The 21,679-nt window shown below is 40.3% G+C and overlaps 1 protein-coding gene across 5 annotated transcripts in view; it reads left to right on the top strand.

Annotated features, from left to right (window-relative positions):
• ZNF280D (zinc finger protein 280D) overlaps positions 1–21,679 on the top strand; it is a 110,844-nt gene that overhangs the window by 62,360 nt on the left and 26,805 nt on the right. For 2 of the 5 annotated variants that reach the window (XR_010921326.1, XR_010921325.1), the window contains exons 18-20: positions 1,362–1,407; positions 4,396–4,451; positions 19,966–20,016. Coding sequence is in view for 3 of the 5 variants with exons in the window: in XM_067555895.1 (XP_067411996.1) it covers positions 1,362–1,407; positions 4,396–4,451; positions 16,856–17,492 (739 nt within the window). In the remaining 2 variants the exon portion in view is untranslated. Of the gene's footprint in view, positions 1–1,361; positions 1,408–4,395; positions 4,452–16,855; positions 18,683–19,965; positions 20,017–20,884; positions 21,212–21,679 lie in introns of those variants that run through there. The other 3 variants (XM_067555895.1, XM_067555894.1, XM_067555897.1) reach the window with 2 other exon arrangements.

The following is a 21,679-nucleotide window of genomic DNA, read 5'->3' as shown; positions in this document are numbered from 1 at the left end:
GTGTTAATAAGCATAAGCTTTACAATGTGTCCATAGAGAATGTTTAAAGATTATTGAAATAGTGTTTAACACTGTTTTTTCTTGGATTAGTCAATAATAGAACAGCATTTAGGATAGATGACATCAGTCTTATGTTAGTGTTATCTGTTTTTCATAAAATTAAAATCACTATCTGTTTCTTATGAAAGGTATATTACACATTGTAGAAGCAGCCATTAAGCCTCACTGAGATCATGAATAATTTAATTCATGATTAATAACATTACTACTCAGATCTGATAGAAACAGCTCCATACTTCAGCCGATTAAAATTGACTTTAATGCAGCATCAACAAAGAAGATACAGCCACAAGCAATTTCTAAAACTAAAAGCCTTTGAAAGGTTAGATTTTATATTAAAACTGATGACTTAACAAGGTTTTATAGGACATGTACTTCTTGCTATCTCTGCAGTAGCATTTTCTTATATAAACACAGAAAATCAATCATGGTGATGTTGTGATAAGCTGTTTAATTAGTGTGGTTTTAGAAGTCAATAAATGTAAATAATTTATAGCTATCTAATGTATGGATTGTGCTTGTGAAGATATTTAGGGGAAGAATATCTTCTAAGTGATAGTTGAAGGTCAGTTTCAACATTTTACAACATTCAAAAGAAACCTCTTTGTTCTGAGCAATTGGATGCAATTCTACAATTTAAAAAAGACATATGCAACAATTTTTTGTAGGAATGTTTCCGCTTAATGTCATTGTGTAGCTGTATGAGAGAAATAGTTCCAAAAATTGTGTGCATGTTTTAACTTCGTAAACTATAGCTAGTTTTATGTATAAATCTTAGGAACTTCTTTGGTTAAAACAGTTATATAGTCATAGTTTGAGAGGTTGACTGATTGACTGTGGGAAAAATGCATCATCTATCATCAAATATATTTACAGCAAGTATTAACAGAACAATATTTCTTGAATTTTTGTGAGATTGTTACTGTTCTGTTCATTCCCTTTGAAGCATCTAGCATTGGATACTATCAGAAGACAGGATCCTGGGCTAGATGGACCAATTGGTCTGACCCAGTATGGCCATTCTTATGTTCTACTTTCCTTTTTTCCATCAATGAAATAACAAACTAGTTTGTGTACAATTTACTGACTGTGTACAATAAATGTTTTGAGATGTTGAAATGTCCTTTGGAAATATTTAATAGATTTTAAGCAAACTCAGATTGATTTTAACAATAAACATTGATTTCAAGTTAGTATGGTATTTTTCTTACTGTAAATATAGTATTTGTTTGATTTTCACCTCTATTTTAATATTAATAGTACAGTATGAAAATATTGAATCTTAATTCATTATTCACTAGGTTAAAGGCAACTTCTCTCTCTCTGATCGAGATTTCAAAGTCTGAGGTAATTTTTTTTACAGTCTACAGATATATACATACCAAAATATTTTGTAACGTCTATAATAGTTAGCCAAATGGGAAGATATTATTTAAATACATATGTATGTACTGCTGTATAATAAGGTCAGTGTGTTCAGGAGACACATTTGTTTTGAAGACTCTAGCCTTGTCCTGCATTGTCATTTGTTTAGGAATAACATGACATTGAGTGGAAGGATATTTTATTTCTTTAAATTTGCTATGTCTAGAAACTTCCAGTTGTCATTAAAATAATGATTGAACTGAAATGCCAAGCCAATGAAGCCATTGTTTGTTGCCCTACATATGCTGCATAGATCTTAAAGGAAGTGAAAAAGTGACTCTTTTTTTAAACTTGCACTCTTTGGCATAGTTAAAAATAAAATTACGGGGTTTTTTAAATATAAAAAAAACTTCAGTCATTCCTTTGCTAGCTTAGACTGCTGTTTCCAGACCTGTTCACAGCTCTCCCCTGCCCTGTAGGGAAGGAGCAGATGGAGTCTATCACAGTATTCATTTCCATACCACCCACTCTCACCCCCTTGACTGCAGAATGTTCTCCAGTGGGTTGGGATTTTCAGACTTGGTGGAATAATGGACATCATTCTCCTGCTTGCCCTGTTGAGACTCTTCAAACAAGGCAATCTGCAGTTACAGAAACCCCACTCTACCAGTGGATGGATGGAAAGGCCTAGGTCTTGGCACAGAGCCTCTTTGTAATAGCACTTGCTTCCTGCAGAAATGTAGTGGATCTGCTGGGTTTGGGGACAGATATGTGCCTCTCTTATGGTTTTCCAGATTTTTCTTTGTACGTGTTCATTAAATATGTTGATATAGAATATTAAGAATGTGTTTTACATGTTTATAATGGGGCCTTTCTTATTCCAGGATTCAGCAGCATGGAATTTGCTGTGAAATTCACCCATTATCCTGCAGAATTGTGCTCTAGAACTTGTGCTTTCATTTATAAACAAAAATTAAATTTCTAGCCCTTATGATTCTTTTCATAGCTTCCAAGGCCAGAATGGGCCATTGTTTTCATCTAGTCTGACCTCCTGTAAGGCACAGGCCATAGAACTTCCACAAATTAATTCTTAGAGCATATCTTTTAGAAGAACATCCAATCTTGATATTAAAATTGACAGTGATGGAGAATCCACCATGACCCTTAGAAAATTGTTCCAGTGATTACTCTCTCTGTTAAAAATGTACACCTTAATTCCAGTCTGACTTTGTGTAGCTTCAACTTCCAGGCAGAGATTGCAGAAGATGCATTACACTGAAAATGTAAACAAAGTGCAGACCAATTCATTGTCAGCTTTGAGTTTGCAGGGAGCCTGAAACAGCCCTCAGCGATGTGACCTGACTCTACAGCTTGGTCAGGGCCCTGTGGACTCTGATTCTGCAGCTGTGGAATTGGTTATTTTTCCACAGTGGCATGGAATGTTTTTAACATTTTGCTGCATTTTGTTTCATATATTTGCTCTACCTTGACCTGACCGCATTGCATTTTGTTCTCCAGCTTTTCCCTGCCATAAGCAGTTAACTGGGTTTTAGTGTATGCTTCTGACTATGCTTGATAATGTTAGGTAACAGAAGGTCAGAGACCAGAGCTTGAGTCTAATTTACAGCCTGGATCGCAGGGGAACCAAAAGCATAGGCTGGCCAGCTAGGTTGCCTTGAGAACAGCACAGGGAGAGTTGCTGAAGTTATCTGTAAGCTCACCCTTACTTGGTAGACATGGGTAAAGAAGGAGGTTCTGTAGCAGGCCAGTTGTACAACAACATGTAATCTGAGGCAGGGAGAGTGGAGCCAAACCACCTGCAGATCATAGTGAAAAACCCATTGTTGAAGATAATCTTTGTTGGAAATAATTTTAGGTTAGTGAGCATGAGCCATCGTATGTTTTTTATATGAGTGAAGAGATCAGAATGAAGGTTATTACATGGAGATAGAACAGATTAAAATTGCCAGGGAATTTGAGGATGTTTGCTGCAGAATTTGGTCTTATTGTAGGAGGGTAAACGGATCCCTATATGTCATGTGTATTTTGTTATATATATATATACACACACAAATAGTATAATACAGAGACAAAAAAGAAAAAACAATTTGACTAAAAAAAATCCTCAATACAAATAATAAAAACAGTACTTTCTCCAACATTACAATTTTTCATTTTAAATTCAAAATCCATTTATAATTGTTGAACACTGACCATTATGAATTAAATTGCCCAATTTTGTCATTTTAGGCTCTGATCCTTCATTAACTTCAATGATGCTCTGCATGGGCCTAAGGGACTGTATTATGGCCGATACTTTTGTTAGACTACTTTGGCCATTTCCAAATAGTCATTGGAGCAATCTTCTGCTTTCTTACAATTAGTTATTTTATACATGAAAGAATTAGCTCACTTTTTGTAATGCCTTCTAGTGCTGAAAAATTATCCTGTTTAAGTTCTGATGGTGGACAATTGGTTCTCCTATAAAACCATCACACTAAGCACTTAAAACCAGAGCCTTATCGTTTTTATACGAGACAGATTTGTGTGTCAGTCTTCCTTATCTGATACATCTCCAATAGGTACTGTCCAGGAAGTTCTATGTAATACTTTAAATTGCATTAACTTCACTTTTGTGTTCCACTGTCAGCAAATCTACATTTAGTTCAGTCCTTCAGATACTCTTCCTCCAAATGAACAATTTGTGGGGACTCAGTTCTGCAGACCTTACTCAAGTGAAATGTGAGCGGGTCTGTTTATATGAATAAGGGCCACAAGAATGTGTGCTAAAATTTGGTCTACTTTTTCTTAACTTGGAAGACTGGTTGCAAGTGTCTATACTAAGCTATCCACTGGATCCAGCTAACTTGCAGATCTGGACAAATAACAATGTAAAATTCTTTCTGCTGCATTACAATATAATCAGTTGCTCATGGATGTAAAATAAAAAAATATCATTAATTGTTACAGAAAAATTCAAGACCTAGTTTGCCTGAAGGAAAAACAGAAACATCACCTTTTGAAAGGTAAATATAAGGAACAGCTGCATCTCTTGAAATTCAAGTACACAAAATAATACTTGTGCTGTGTTATTTCTCAGGTAATTGGGGAAAAAATATTTTAACTAGTATTTGTATATGGTTGATTTTTATGGTAGAAAGTTAAATAGCAGCTGTTGTGTATTTATTCACTTACTTACTCAAGATGTGGAACTTGGACTGTCAGGCTCCAAAATCTGTGTATTTGTTACAAGTTTTAAAGCCTTAATATTTGTAAACATACAGTCAACATTCAAAAATAATTCCACCAAAGGACTTGTACAAAATACTGAAAAGGAGGATTATTTCTTATATTAATGAGTCAGAATACAAGAGTATTTTCAGGGAAAAAATAGAGGGGTAAAATTGGGAAAAATGGACTACAATAAAAAAAAAATGTTTTAAAAAACATTGGTGCTATAGATTAATTCTGACTTATTAAAAAAACTATTTTCATATTTGTGAAAAGATACTCTTCAATATTTGGAGGGTTTTTTGTAAAGTAATATATATGAACTTTTTGAGTAATTGTAACATACAGCAATACACGCAATATTGCTAAAGCTAATTCAGACTGAATTACGTCAATCTGAATCAGTAAAATTCAGCGTAATGTACATTTTGTTTTACACAAAAGGTTATAGGAGAAGAGTTCAATTATTTGTACAAAATGTGAATTATTACACCAAAATTCACACACTGAATTGGCCTATTGCAGTTATTAATTTACAAAACCATGGTCCTGAAGTAGTCCTTAAAAGTTGTTTGCCACAAAATTCCAACTTAATTATAGTAACATACATGCGTGCACATTTGTAATCTCTTTAAAAACAGGACTGTATATACCTGGGGTAGTCAGTAGGCAGACCATGGGCCAGATCCGGACCACCAGATGCTTTTGAATAGAACCCAAAATCTTTTTATTTACTTATTATCTATCTATATTGTTGTTGGGATTTTTCTATTATTTTCTTCTCTGGAGTCTGGACCTTGACTATATCTTGACCAAGAAATTTGTACCTTGATAAAACATAACTGACTACCCCTGGTATAGACTGTCAGCTTTAACACAAAAGCCTGACAGTAACTTTTCCACCCATAAAATGTTCTCCCTTGCTTTTCCCTCCACTGATCTTACCAAAGAGCACTTCTGAGGTATGTCTAATCCTCTGAAATTTTACTTTCACTTAAAATGCTTAATTAAGATTGGGAATTGGATTGCTCAGGATTAGCAGTGACTATAAAACCTATTATTTGCTAGATCACGCGTTCAAATCCAGCCTAATACACTACTAAGTCATTCTAATCTTGGAACAGTAGACAATTGTGTATCATATTTACTAGCTTCTCCCTGCCTCACCATCTGTATTTGTTGTAATTTTCTGCTTTGTAATGACACAGTTATTCAAGTTTGAAAATAGTTCAGTGACCTAAAGGAAATGAGTTGGTTGTCTCAGTCTAGTTCCTTGTGCACAGATGTCAACATGATGAAAATCACCACTATTATACTATTTTTTTAAATACAGAAAATTGGGGCAAGACATCTCTGATATCAATCATTTTTGAATCCTCCAAATTTTGATGATTTTTGTCTACTTTTAGTCCAAGATATAACATAACACTGACTAGTTTTGTTGGTTGACAATATCCTCCTGGTGATTGGCAGTGGTCAGGTGTCCATATTGATGCTTTCTAGTTTCATTAGTAGCCTTTGATACCATTGCTGAAGTCACCTTGCTCTCTGACTCATCAATGGTCCAGTCTTTTCCCATGCTTCACAGTAGAGCCAAAGTTTCAACATGATTCCGTGGTCTGGCTTTTGAGTGCAACCTCAAATGTGATCATAAAACCCCTTCCCTTGTTATATCTCTTCTCTGAAACAAAAGGGTTGTTTACTTTTCCTTAGGACAGACTATAGGAATCTTCCCAGAAACTGAAAATTCCAAAATGCCCTAAATAAAACAGAGAAGGTCAAATTAACTCATAAATGTTTCAAAAAAACAAGCACATGTAGAATTGTTTCCCTGCTCTCCCCCAGCTAGAACCAAACCTTTAAAATTACAAGAAAGATTTAAAAACAACCACCAACTTCAAATTTCTAGAGTTCTGTAACACTGTTTCTCTAGGCTGTTAGTCTTATCTATCTATGGTTCTCTAATTTATGTCTTAGATCAGCCTCTGATTTATGATTCCTCTTACTGTCAAGGCTGACTACTTTAGGGCCACGTGTCAACTTGCTCATTACCGTAGTATGTTCTTGATATTTTCATCTTGACATGAAGATTTATGCAAGCATGCTACATTAGGAAGTGAATACTTGTCTCCATTGTACAATAGCCAGTTGGTTAACCATATTTACTTACAACCCTCCTTCTCTCTGGAAAATTGCAGTTTTTCCTGTTGTTTTCCCCACAAATCTACAGTTAGCTGTTTCTTACATGCAAAATAGTCACCTTACAGAAATATTTCACAGAAGTGTTGGTGTTTCATTCCCTGAAGTATCAGACTGAAAGCTATTCTTTTTCAGCCACAACTTGACCACCAAAATGATTATTCCTTCAAGTCCTTGCTCACGTGCTTTCCATGTTAAATGTGTGCTTGCCCATGTGCATGGCTGTCGGAGACTTTTTTGCCCTAGTGGTATCCATAGGGCTGGCTTCGGCACCCCCTGGAGTGCCATGCTCATGCCATAGTGTATGGGGCGCTGCTGACCACATGCCCTCTTGGTTCCTTCTTTCTGCCAGTGACAGTTGTTGGAACAACTCTTCTTTTGCATCTGGAAATGCCTAGTGGTTTTTCTGCTGTATAAGTTGTAGTCAGTTGTATGTTGTTCTTAAGATTAGTTAGTTAATTATACTTACAATAGTGACTCCCCATTGGGATGTCTGCCCTGCAGCGGGGCATGCCCTGAGCCCTGGGCTTTAAACCGTGTACCGCGTGCTATAAATCTTTCCCTCTCAGCAACCTTCACAACCAGTGCCTGAATGGTCTGGTAGAGACACGTGAGGGACAAGTGTAAGATTTGTAAGGGCTTCAGGCCGCGGACAGAAAAAGACAAGGACATTGGTTTAAAGGGCATACTGATGGAGGCGGCACTGAAGCTGGCCTCGGAGCCTGCTCACTTGGTTTCAGCACCAAACACCTCAACTTCATTGTGGAGTGCCCCACCATCACCGAGCACTTCATGGTTCCACTCAATATCACCGGTGCTGAAGAAGCACCAAAAGAAGCAGTGGGGCCAATCCCCTGCATCAAAGAGGGACAAGCAGGTGGAGTCGAGTGAAGGATCCACTTCGGGCAAACCGCTCGTCCAGGAATGGGTGTACGTCCCCATGTCCAGAGGCAAATCAGCCATGGGCCCACTGCATTGGGTTGCTGATCAGCGCAGCTTCCATTCCAGGCACTGATTTGGGACACCAAAGCCACGATCTCCAGCCCTGAGATGCGGTTCTCTGCCATCTCGGCGGAAGTCTCCATCATGGGCCTGATCCCCGGTAAAAGGGAGAGGTTCTCCTGGATCATGTCAGCGGTCTCCATCACCATGGTGCCGTTCACCACCACGGTACCGGTCATTGACACCACAACAATCACCAACTGGGCACCGGTCTCCAGTATCGCATAGCCTCCGTCATCATCGGACACTGCCACCCAGATGCAGCACCACTCGGGTGAATCTTATCGGAGGTCAGCCTCTTCTCAGCACCGTTTCCCAATGCCACATTGCAGTCACCAGGAGGAGTCTTGCGCAGCACCTCCATGGTCCCCAACAGCAGAGAGGTTCTTTTCAGACTCGGAAGGGGAGCCCAATGCCTGGCCCAGAGGTCACAAATCGGCAACTGCACCAGTGCCAAGTGGAGGGCCATTGATGGGAGCATTGCCTCAAGGACAGTGGCTGATCCAGTGGACATACTAGAACCTATGGGGGATCCCGATGGCCCCAGACCCTTATTCCTTTCAGCCCTTGATGACTGCCTTGGGGAAATGATCAAGGGCACCAACTGACTCTATGGGATCCAGGCTCAAGCTCTGTCTCTGGCAGCAAGCTTCAGGACTTGGACAGGGAAATTACCCCAGATGAAGGGGAGCCCATGCCCCGCCCACCAGTGGCACTGTCATCATTCTCCTCCCCAGATGAGGCTGGGGCAGGTCCCGCCCCACCTCTGCTGTTAGACAATTTTGGACCCACCAGGAGCTCCTCACAAGGGTGGCATCCAAGTTGGGGCAGGAGGTGGATGAGCAAGCTGAACCTTCGGATGGCCTGTTCGACATCCTGACGGCCGCAGCCATGACTAGACTTGCTGTGCCAGTCCATGAGGGGGTACTGAAGGTAGTCAAAACTCTGTGGCAGATGCCCTTCTCTTTACCGCCCATCTCCAAGACAGTGGAGAAAAAGTAGTGTGTCCCAGCTAAGGGATATGAGTATCTATTCTCCCATCCCCCGCCAAGATCTTTGGTAGCGGCTGCAGTCAATGACTGGGACACATCAGGAATACCCAAGAATAAGGAGTCCAAAAAGCTAGATTTATTCAGGAGGAAAGATTACTCCATGGACAGCCTCCAGTTAAGAATCTCCAACCAGCGAGCATTGCTGGGGAGGTGTAACTATAATATTTGGGACTCAGTGGCAAAATTTAAGGACTCGCTGCCACAGGACATGAAACAGGAGTTCTCGTCTCTCCTGAAGGGAGGACAAGATGGTGGCCAGAGCCTCTCTCCAGATGGCACTGGACGTGGCCGATTTGGTGGCAAGATCAATGCAGGAAGTGCAGCAGTCTATTCAGGACCTGCCGTTCAAGGGAAACACACTATTAAAACGCTCTAGGGCCATGCTGTGTTCCCTCAGCCTGTATATCCCTCACAGCTCCAGAAGACAATTCCGGCCTCCTTAGCTCCATCGGTACTTGAGTCAGCCGCATCAGGAAATCCTATAGGAGGAGAGATAAGGACAAAGAGTTCAAACGCTGTCGCCCTGCCTCCCTATCTCTGGCTGCTCAGTCGGGCCCTGCGTGAAACTGGAGGGGCTCACGGGAGGCCTTTTGAGGGTGCGCCGATGATGATGTACCATTCTCACCCCAGGATCTGCTCCCCCATTTATTTCTGAATCGTTTATTCTCTTTCCTCCCAGTTTGGGCCTGTGTCACATCAGACCGTTGGGTCCTCTGATACCATTGTGGAGGGCTATACCCTACAATTCGTTTTGGTCCCCCTCTCCCACCCTTCCTCCCAGTTCCTCTTCAGGGACCCCTCTCATGAGCAACTCCTTGTGCAGAAGGTGAGAGCCCTTCTGCTGGGAGGAGCAATAGAGGAAGTTCCTCTAGACAGAAGAGGGTAAGGGTTCTAGTCTTCTTATTTTCTCATACCAAAAGCCAAGGGGGGGCCCTCAGATCCATCCTGGACCTGCGTAGCCTCAACAGATACCTCAAGAAGTTGAAGTTTTTCATGGTCTCCCTAGCTGCTATCGTTCTATCACTGGATCCAGGGGACTGGTATGCCACCTTCAATTTGAAGGATGCATACTTTCACATTTTAATCTTCCAAAACTACAGGAGATTCCTGTGCCCCGTGGTAAGCACTGGCCACTATTAATTTAGGGCATTACCATTCGGCCTTTCTTCCGCCCCGAGAGTCTTTATGAAATGTATGGCAATAGTGACTGCGCACCTAAGATGCCGTGGGGTTCAGATTTACCCTTATTTGGACAACTGACTCATCAAAGGCAGCTCTAGGGCTCAGGTCCAGCACAGCCTCCATCTAATAAGATCTACCTGCCAGAGTCTAGGTCTATTAGTGAATGAGCAAAAGTCAACTCTGTCTGCAGTTCAGCGCATAGAGCTCATAGGGGCCATTCTTGACTCTGCAAGCCAGAGCTTTCCTCCTGGAGTCCTGATTCCAGTCAATGTTAAACCTGATTTTGGATATTCAATCCCATCCGGTCATGACCGCCCATTCGTGCCTCAGACTGCTGGGACATATGGCAGTTTGTACATATGTAGTTCAACATGCTTGCCTTCGGCTGCGTCCCCTGCAGGCTTGGTTAACTTCAGTCTTCAGTCTCAGCAGGCACAAGCTAGATCTGGTGGTCACAGTTCCACAGTCTGGTCGTCCACATGGTGGACAAATCCCTGCTTCATATTTCAAGGGGTCCCCTTTGCAGGGTTCTCCACCACAGTGACACTCGTCTCTGATGCCTCAGAGCTGGGATGGGGGGTGCACTTAAAGGACCTCAGCACACAGGGTCCGTGGTCACCAGAGGACTGTGCCCTCTGTATAAATGTCAGGGAACTCAGGGCTAGCTGGTTGGCGTGCCAGGCGTTCCTTCCTTATCTAGAGGGCAAGGCTGTTTGGATTCTGACAGACAATATGGCCGAAATGTAAAGTGGCAAAGTGGAGCCTGATCATCTGCCCTATGTCAGGAAGCCCCCCACTCCTTGATCTTTTGCATTCAGAACATCATCCATGTCGTAGCATCATATCTTCCAGGTGCCAGGAACGAGTTGGCAGATCGTCTCCCCCGCTCTTTCCTGTCTCGCCACGAGTGGTCTCTCCGCACAGAGGTAGCCAACATGATCTTTTGGATGTGGGGGACTCCCCCAAGTGGACCTATTCGTGTCCAGGCAGAACAGGAAATACCCTCAGTTCTGCTCTATGCCAGGATTCTCCAGAGGCTCCCTTTCAGACGTCTTCTGCTCCCATTGAAAGGAGGGGCTGTTGTATGCCTTCCCTCCAATACTGCTGGTCCACAGAGTCTTGTTGAAGATCAGGCAGGACAGGGCAAAGGTGATCCTCATAACCGTGGCCTGGCCGAGGCAGCATTGGTTTGGCATGCTGCTAGAGCTCGTCAATGACCCCACTAGAGTTACCTCTGTGATCATACCTGCTTTCTCAGGACCATGGCCGCCTACTACATCCCACTTTGTCATCCCTGCACCTGACAGTGTGGATGCTGCATGGTTGAATGCGGAAGAGCAAGCTTGCTTGATGCAGGTGCAACATGTCCTGTTGGGCAGTAGAAAACCCTCCACTAGGGCTATGTACCTGGCAAAACGGAAGAGGTTTTCCAATTGGGCAATAGACCGTAACCTTGCTCCATTCCAGGCCTCAATATAGTAAATCTTGGACTACTTGCTGCACCTTAAGCATCAAGGCCTAGCCCTCTCATCAACCAAAGTTCTCTTGGCAGCTAGCTCAGCCTTCCATCCCCCAGTCCAGAATAAATTAGTGTTTGCCCACGACATCATGGGCAGGTTCTTGAAAGGCCTAGAGCGGCTATATCCACAGGTCAAGGATCCCACCCCTCAGTGGGACCTGAACCTAGTCCTCTCAAGACTTACAGGGCCCCCCTTCAAACCATTGGCAAACTGTTCACTACTGCTCCTTTCATGGAAGGTCTCCTTCTTGGTTGAAATTATCTCAGTGTGAAGGGTTTCTGAGATCAGGGCCTTAACCTTGGAACCACCCTACATGGTGTTCTATAAAGATAAGATTCAGTTGTGACCCCACCCAGCTTTCTTACCAAAGGTAGTGTCACAGTTTCACATCAATCAGGAAATAATACCAGTAATTTTCCCCAAACCTCATAGATCCAATGAGGAACAAAGGCTACACATCCTTGATAGTCTTCTATCTCGAAAGGAATAAACCCTTCTGTAGGTCAACGCAGTTCATAGCAGTGGCAGAAAGGATGAAAGGCCTTCCAGTCTCCTCGCAGAGGATCGCCTTGTGGATATCCACATGCATAAAATTCTGTTACAAGTGAAAGTGCCTCTGCCAACGACTGTAACGGCTCACTTGACTAGGGCACAGGCCTCATCAGCAGCCTTGGTAGCACAAGTGCCCATCTAAGATATCTGTAGGGCAGTAACGTGATCTTCAGTGCATGCGTTTGCCTCCCGTTATGCCATTACGCAGCAGGCAAGAGATGATGCCAGCTTCAGAAGGGCAATATTGCATACAGCACTTTCATAACTCCGAGCCTGCCGCCAAAGAAACTGCTCGTGAGTCACCTAGCATGGAATGCACATGAACAAGCACTCGAAGAAGAAAGGGTGGTTACTTAACCTTCCATAACTACTGTTCTTCGAGATGTGTTGCTCGTGTCCATTCCATGACCTATCCTCCATCCCCCAGTCAGAATTGATGGTAGGAAGGAACTGAGGGAGCATAGGGCCGGCAGCGCCTCATATACCGCGGCGTGAGTGCGGCACTCCAGGGGTCGCCGGAGCCAGCCTTACACATACCACTAAGGCAAAAAAGTCTCCAACAGCCGTGCATGTGGGCACGCACATACCTAGCATGGAATGGACATGATCAACACATCTCGAAAACAACAGTCACAGAAGGTTAGTAACCATCCTTTTTCATATATATTTCTCAATACAAAATAGTATTTTTGACTCGGTGTCTTAATTTGTTATAGACCTCTAGGTTTTGTTGACTCAGCTGCAATCCTTGGCCAGGGGTAGTTGGTATTTCTCTAGAGGAGTTGTATATCTTTTTTTTATCGGAGAGGTCACCATTTGTTTTGGGTAACTAAGTTCCTTAGCTGCAAGGGGTCTTTTTGAGTGAATTTCTGCAAAACTATTTTTAATCCTACACCTTTTGGTTCAACAAGTAAAAATAAATTACTGGTAGGATATAAAAATTTGTCAGTGTGCTGATAGCGTACAGCTTTGTCTATTTCTTCATCAATATCAAATGATGCATAGTCTGCATTCCAATGCCTGGCCAAAATTGAGCTTGAATTGATAGAGGCTTAGTCTGGGAAAAGTAGAGAATTTGATACTTGAGGGATGTGTGAGATTTTGAGGGCTTGGAGTGATGGACGGTTCTTGCTCATTTATTGAGCGTATATTCACGTTTCAAGAGATTCTCACTTAGGACATGTTCTTATACACCTGCCTGCTCTTGGAATACCAGATAGATCAGTATGGAGCATCTTTTTCGTCACTTTGTAGCAGAATGAGGGTGCTAGCTTGTTAGGCAGTATTAGCTACAGCAAGCATATGACACCATTTCTCCAGGAACCGTCATATCTTTCCTTTAACTTGTGAATACAATTTTAGGCATTGACTTCAATCTAAACCTTTACATGACTTAAGTCTTGATTATCTGAGAGAAAATCTTTCTCACCTTGTTCCAGCAAGGTAGTCGAGGTCAATTGAAGCAATCATGTCAAAAACTCTTAGATTTTAAGCATCAAGACACAGGTGATAGGGTATTCTGAATGAAGAGTCCTTAACTCTGGAACATGTTGCGTCCACTAGCTCATGCAAGGCTCTTTTCTCAAATCTTTCCTGGAGGAGTTGAGGTGGGGTAGGAATTTGTTTGGGGAGAAGAGCCTTGCCTTGAAGATTCTTAGACAAGAAGCAAAAATTGTATATTACATTTTGTATGTAGACATTTAAACATGTTACAGTGCATTTTATAAAAATGAAATATAAATTTAACCTTAGTTGGCATTCTCAGTGGAGGAGGGGTTTTAATGAACGGCTTCTTAGCTCTTGAATGAATTCCTCCAGAGCATGAGTAAAACACATTGGTGTGGCAGTGTGGGGAGGCTTAAATTATAATTGGCTCTGTTCTTTCTAGTGCCTGGATAAATGTATTTGATTGCTGAATTCTTCTCAGTTTAATAATCCTGCACAAGAACGTTCATTTTGCTTTTGCTTTTTAAAAAAAAAAAAAAATTCCTGAATTAGCTTCTGAAGTGAAAGTAAAATTTAAAAGCAGAGCAACTTCTCAATTTTGTAATACATAATATCTGTGCTAGAATAATACTGCAGTTTTTTCTTTAGAGTTCAGCTAATCTGCCAAATGTCATTTATCACACGTGGCTTAATTAAGCTGTTTAAGATTCCAGATCAGTAAAATAATATATGTAGACTTGCAGCCTGCAAATAAATATATTATAAAAACAAAATAGCAGAAAATCAGTTATTCCTTTATTTATTGTTTCAGGAAAACCACAGCTCCCAGAACTCTTCTTTGTCTAGGCAAATAAAAAGCTATTTGGCATTGATCTGCATTTAAAGTGTTTCCTAAAGTAGTTTGAAACGTGGTTTAAAACTACTTCAGGCTAAAATAGTTTTAACTAGGTTTAGGCAACCAGTCCAGATGGTGCCAGCCCATGTTAAGGATCTTGGAACAGTCTGCATGGACTGCTTAGCCAATGCTAAAATTGATTTTAGCTATGTTTAAAACTACTTTTTTAATCACACACACACACACACACACCCCATGCCCCCCAAAAATGTTATTCTCTCTCACACATCTCTTGGCTGTGAGAATTAAGGGATTGTTTTCAATTTAAATTTTAGATTTTTAAAAGCTAAATTGGGAGTAATGTTAAGCCCCCAGTTTAGCTTTTTAAATACAAAATAAGCTTGAAAATAGTCTAACTACAGTTCCTTCATCTCCCTTTTTTCTCTGTCCATCACATTCAAAATTTCAGGCAGTCTGAGTTTTTTTCAGATTTTAATTTCTTTTGGGGGTGCTGAGAATTAAACAAAACTTTTTCAGCAAACTAAAACTCTGAGTGGAGCTCAAAGTTTCCTCAGTGCAAATATAAGATATAAGTTGGTGTTCCTCTAATAAATGAGAAGCAACTTCCAGAACTGTATCCCACTTGGATCACCAACTATCAGAACCAAAAATTTGAGCAGATAAATTTAGGGATTTCACTGAAAAATCAGATCATCTCTGAGCATTGTGTGTACAGGTTGAGTTCTAAACATGTAGTTCAGTTTTTATTTGGTGCATACTGATTTTCCTGCTATTTTAGAACAGTGCATGTGATTTTTTAAAAAGATACAGTAATAAAAGGTGCCGCCTATGTCTACTTTGTATATAAACCTTATCTATGTAATGGCTTAGGTTTTATTATGGGATCATAGAGTTTTAAGGCCAGAAAGGACCATTAGATTATTTAATCTGTCCTCCTATATATCACAGGCCACCTATACTACCCAGCACCCACACATTAAACCCAAAAATGGAAATGAGACCCATAGGAGTCTAAATTATTATGTGCCCAGGAAGAAAATAGGGGTGATCAAGGTGCACCAATGCTTGAGGCCTCTGCAATGGCAGGGAAATAATTAAATGAGATATATCCAGATAATCCTGGCAAGTGACCCACACTCTCACTCTGCAGAGGAAATTGAAAAAACCCCAAAGTCATTGCCAGTCTGACCTGGGAGGGAAATTCCATCCCAACCCCAGGTATGGCAGTCAGTTAGACCCTGAGCATGTGAGCAAAAATCAGCCATCCAAGCATCTGACAAATATAATGCTCGGTGCCATCTCAGAGCCCAGGCCTACCTCACCCAATGTTCCATTTACATCAGCTGCCATCCCTGGTGCTTCAGAGGAAGGAGATAAAAAAAGAAAAAAAAATCACTCTCAGAATACGGTGGGGAATGGAGACAGGAATATCTTCATGCCACCTGCCTGTGGCTGGCTGAAACCCTGAAGCATGAAGCTTTAGGAACATAACACACAAACCAGAAGTAAACACTGGGGCTATTGAGCCCTGCCCCACACCATCACCATCACAAGTAACCCCATTATGCAATAGCACTCTAAATTTGTCTAACTCATAAAACTAATTAAGTTTTTTTGTCCCCACTTTCCTATTGGAGAGTGTTCCAGATCCTCTGATGGTTAGAAACCGTTCCTATTTCCAGCCTGAATTAGTTTGTGTCCAGTTTATCCACTTGTTCTTGTGCCAACATTGTCCTTTTAGCATAAATAGCTTCTATGGAAAGGTTTTCCTTGACTGGGCTTAGTACCTTACTTTTAGTTTTTCTTTTTAATTAAAAACACGGTTTTACTGTGAAAAGTGATGTAAAAATGCCACTTTTTTGCTCAGCAGATGTTTCCTGTGAGAATTCAGAATCAAAGCAGTGCACTTTAATGACAAAAACAAGTTTTTACTATTTTGTGTTTCTATGAGCACTGCCGAGCCAAACAGACTAAGATGGAGTGACCTGGATTCTATTTCTTGTGTATCATCTACAGAATTATTTACTAAATTCCAATCAGTTATGCCTGCATCAATCCAGTTGAGATGATGTGATGATAGCACAGGTGTCACAGAAGGTATAATTTGAAAAATCATTGTGTCGCACATGGATAGCTAAGGGCCTAATTTGTCCGGCAAGATCTTAATAACTGGTGGTGATTCGCAGGAAGGAAAGAACTCAGCTGTTAAATGCGAGGCTGAGATTGCAGGGCAAGCAGTTGTGGGGGGCACTTTCTACTTGGTATGAAGGTCAGTAAGAGATGAAAAGTATGTAATTCTGCAATGATGTTTTTGTCACTTTGCAGGGTAGACCCATATGTTAAAATATTCTTTATGATGGCTGAGAAATAAGTGGATTTTTTTTTTCCAGCAAACGAACAAAAGACTCTTCAGAGGAAACAAAAAAAGAATGCAGTGGAAATCCATCTAACAAAGGCTCATCAGTTGAAAAGAGTGAAGAAAATACATCATCATATATGGAAAATGACTCCAATCTAGTACTCCCAGATAACTACTCAAGAAATTCGTCATGTGAGACAGCAGGATGTTGTGATTCAAATAATGATCGAGTCATAGAGGAGAAACAAAAAAAACTTATTTGTAATGAAACTGAATTGAAAATTTGCCGAAGTTCAGAGAATGCTATCTTGAATGACCAGACTAAGGAGGGTAGCTTGGATGAAACTAGGCTTTCAGCTTTGAACACTAAGGACTTAAAACTGACATTGGGTGAAGATGTTAGTTTTGAGCAGTTTTTGAGAAAAAGAGATGAACCTGAATCTGTTGGTTCTGACATTAGTGAGCAAGGCAGTATTCATCTGGAGCCTTTGACTCCATCAGAGGTACTTGAGCATGAAACTACTGAAATCCTTCAGAAAGGTAATGTTGCTCCTTCATCAAAGAAAGCTGAACTAGTTTCTGAACAAACAGATGACATTCCTAAAGGAAGCAGTCCTAGCAGAGTGGAGACAACTGTAACCCAGACAGATGAGAATGAAGCAAGCTGAAATTAAACTAACTTTATTCAATATAAAGTAGTATGCTGTATAAATTATGGTAAGAACACCTTGGACCATTCCTGATGGGTATGCTTATTGATGCTGATTCAGAGTATTAAGATAGAAAAATAAAAGGGTAGATGTTGTATATGAAGAAAGCAATTTATACATGTATACAACCTATATTAGTAACTAAATTTTACATAGAACATTTGCATACATCTCCAAGAGATGGGAAGAGGATAAGTCTAGCAGTTGAAAATGAAAAAAACTCTTTTTCACAAAGATGTTGCCTACAATAAAGTGGTTTGTTACCGAAGAGGAAAAGATTGAGATTATTGTTGTGTTTGAAGATAGCCTCCATGTGGAAATCTTAGAATCACAAGACTTAAGTAAATTTGCTGAAATAGAGCATGCTCACAACAGTGGTGCATTGGTCTACTGACAGTTTGGATAAATATAAACCTACTTTGGATTTGATGTCACATTGCTGTCTGTCAAAGCATGTAAACAGAACTAAATAAATCTATTCACCTCTGTACAGGTGTAATCTTGCCAGGTTGTAAACTTACCTTAAACTTTCAGTGAAAGTGGAAATTACAATATAAATACATATTTGTGAGGTTTCTCAGTGTGCAAGCTGTACAAATTTACCTGACGTACTAGTTGTATAAAGTAGGACAATACTGCTCAAAGTACTGTAGCTGTTAGGCCATTACTGTTGTTTTAATTTTTTTTTTTTTATTCGCGATAGACCCATATGAATGGTCTTTAAGTCAAACCAAAGTACGGTTTAATGTAGAAACTGTTTTTTAAAAAAATGGACTGGAAACAGATTGGCATGTATTCTGCCATTTTGCAGCTGCTACTTGCTAACTGTTACAAAAAAGACTCAAGGGCATATAAAGCAGAGATGTACAATTCGATTTCAGGACTTTTTGTAGTCTTAACTTATATAAAAGAAGATGGCTGCTGAAACGATTTTTTGGGGGGTTTTTGCTATGTAGTTAGCAGCTAGATATAGGAATGCATAATATGATTAACAGTAGCTTGTTTTGAAATATAAACAAAATTTCATTAAAACGCTTCATTTGAATCCTTTACAATGTGCATTTGACTCTTTCAGTTTTGTTTTTAATGAACGTTAAATGTTTTGAATAGCTGTTAAACTGCTGTAAATATTACTTTTTTGAGTAAATATTTGCAACAATATTTGTCTTTGTGGATAATTTTACTTTTCAGGTAATTACTTGGTTTGTAAATAGTCTTTCAGTTTCTTCAAACATTTAGTTGCAGGTTCCAAAAGCTATCATCTATTCTTTTTTTATTTCATTCCAAAATTAGTGAGTTGAGAAATATTTTAATCGGTTTGAAATTAAGTGAGCGAGTGCCTGTACCATATAAATACAAATTATTCCTATTCTGATATATTGGGATAGGATATGCTGCTACTTTGAAGTTCAAGGAGGAATTATTTTAGGCCAACAGCACCCAAATTGGTCCCTGTGAGGAAATCTGACTGCCCTTGTAGGATTAGCCAAGACTGGCAAGGGTTTAAATAAGTACGTTGGTTTAGCAGCTGGGGCTTTGTTAACCTATTAGTTAGGGACTGTGACTAAGAAAGCTCAGGACTAGCCAGCTCACAAGTAAGGATGCTAGTTTAGATGGTCAATTTCTCTTGGTGCTACTTTAGTACAAATGGTATAGCCAGTATCCAGCATCCCAAAATCACACACCATACTCCAAAAAATAATGTAACTTAATCATAGTTTTGAAAAATAATAAATGTTGGGTTATTTTTCCTTGCCTTCCTGTTCTTGAGTGTTTGGGGTCTACGTTTTCAAGCATTTCTCATCAGCCATGAGAACTAAAAACTTTTTTTTTTTTTTAAATGAAAGCTGAGATCCTCTTAATCAGATGACTCCAGATCTGGGGCTTTAAGAAAAACACCATATATTACAAGAGGCATGACAAAGTTTGAGAGAATTTGGGGGGGGGTGTAAATAATAAAAAATAGGAGAAAGGCAAGTCTCTAAACTGTGGACTTTTCATATTTTTCTTGTTATAACTACTGACTGAATAAACAGTAGGCCTGTGCAAAACAGACTTATAGCCGGTGTTCAGTGGTGGTGGTGGTTTTTCCACTAACAGCCTAAAATAAACAGAGCATCCCATAAAAGGGGCAATGAGCCAATCAACCAAAAGACTTGATATGTTTGTTACTGAAGGGCAGCCTCAGCTTATTCAGTTTAGAAAACCCTGTGCATACGGTTCAGACAGAATTTAATAGTTTTTGATTTTGTCTGCTTTATGCGAATAATGTGACTTTAAGTTGAAACCCTGATAATCATTTCTGTTAGAAAAGTTTATTTAGTTTGTATATTGTGATACTATCTGTAATTAGCTAGCTGTCGTACTTTTTTAATTATTGCACTTATTTTACAAGATAAATTTGTCTACAAAAGTTTGTTTTAAATTATAGGAATTTGGAAAAATAAATGACTGAAGTCTAGGAGCCGCATGCTATGAGAAGGTGAGGAAATAAAACTGTCATATTGAAAAGACCTGAGGTATTTCGGGAAAATACATGTGTACACAAATATATTAACATGAAAATATTGTATATGTGGCTTATACAATATTTCCATCCATGTCGAGAATCCAGTTGTGTACAGAAAGTAATACTCCTCTCAGGAGAAGCAAATGTTATAATTGGAACAGTAATCAAGAGGGGTGGGGGAAAGAAGAAAGAAATTTGCATGTCCTTGCAAAACATTCAAAGAACTTTTTGTCAATAGGCAACTGAGGGAATACCCTGAGAGCTTCATGTAAAAGGCAAGTCCTGTACTATGGTACTTCTATCAGGAGAAAAGAGTGCCATAGAGTTTAACTTTCTCCAGCAGTAGTAGCATGTGTTGGCTTTTCAAGCACTTAAAAATACTGACTTGGGGAGATTAAATTCCGTAATGTATTTGGGATTTTTCCTGTGAGGCAGTTCATTTGTTATATGATTAAGGGCACTTCAGAAAATGAAAAAATGCAATATTTGATTGATGCTTTTTTCTTTGAGAAAAGTAAAATTTAAATTTTATTTTCTATTTATAATAGTCAAAGTTTGTCATTTAATCATAAGTAGTTCTTCCAGTGATGGTTGCTATGTGTATTCCACACATGGGTAGGCATGCACGTCACATGCCCTTGTGCTCCTGACCAAGGATATAAGAAGCACTGCGGGTCAGCGACTCTCCAGTGCCTTCTTGCCGCCACATGGCCTGAGTCTGAATTGTGTCCTCCTTTACTCTATATATAAACAGTAAAAAATATTGTAAGTAGTTTTATATCTTTGCTTAAGTAATTTGTAGTTAATATAGTTTATTGTTAGTATAATTTTTTCTCCCCAGTCTGGAGAAATCTTGCCCGGTTCCGGGACTATGCCCAGAGTCCCAGGATTCAAGAATTGTGTCTCCTGCCCTTGCTCTTTCTCCATCAGTGACAAGCATCAGTGGTACCTGTGCTGTTTGAGTGAGGCGCATATTTCTGCAAAGTGCCAGTGTCTGTCAGTCCTTTCTACCCAGAATTCGAGAAGCTCTTTTGATTGAGAAAGTTTCTGAGTGAGGAAGCTATGAGGCCACACTCAGATCTGGGACTCGGAGACCCCCTGTACATCGGCCTCCACCAACCAGCAGTGCCTCTCCAAGCACATGTCTTAGAGTGGAGCCTTTAACCCAGAAACCCAAGGACTTCCTCCATGGCTGCCCATGAGAGTAGAGGACATTCTCCTGGGCTCTAGGACAGATCTCTTCAGAGGAGTGTTCATAAAAAAATGTGTTCTCTCTTTGAGCTGATCCAGGTTGGGTGAGATGTTGCGCATGGAATCGACTCTACCAAAGCCCTACCTCCACCTCCCCACAAAATGGAGGGCGAGGCATGCAAAAACAGATTCATTGGTTCTGACAATGACTGTGGTACCAAAACAGAAAGGCAGAAGCTTGCTAGTTCCCTCTACCAGTGCAGGTCCAGACTCATCATTGGTACCCCCTTGTTCATCTAAAGACTGGTCAGCTGCATCAGATAAGCTGGGATATCTTCTGGAACTCCCAGAATCTGGGGAAGTCCCCACCATGACTTTGTTTGGGTCTGACCACCAAGCAAAAGAGGTGAGAGCTCCAGTGGGAACAGTCATTTTGGAGTTGATA

The sequence above is a fragment of the Emydura macquarii genome, unplaced genomic scaffold, assembly GCF_026122565.2.
Source record: "Emydura macquarii macquarii isolate MOO-44397 ecotype Brisbane River unplaced genomic scaffold, CSIRO-AGI_Emac_v2 contig_1644, whole genome shotgun sequence".
In the NCBI taxonomy this organism is placed as follows: domain Eukaryota; kingdom Metazoa; phylum Chordata; order Testudines; family Chelidae; genus Emydura; species Emydura macquarii.
The sequence above is the reverse complement of the archived record's forward strand: the minus strand, read 5'-3'. Positions and strand labels throughout refer to the sequence as shown.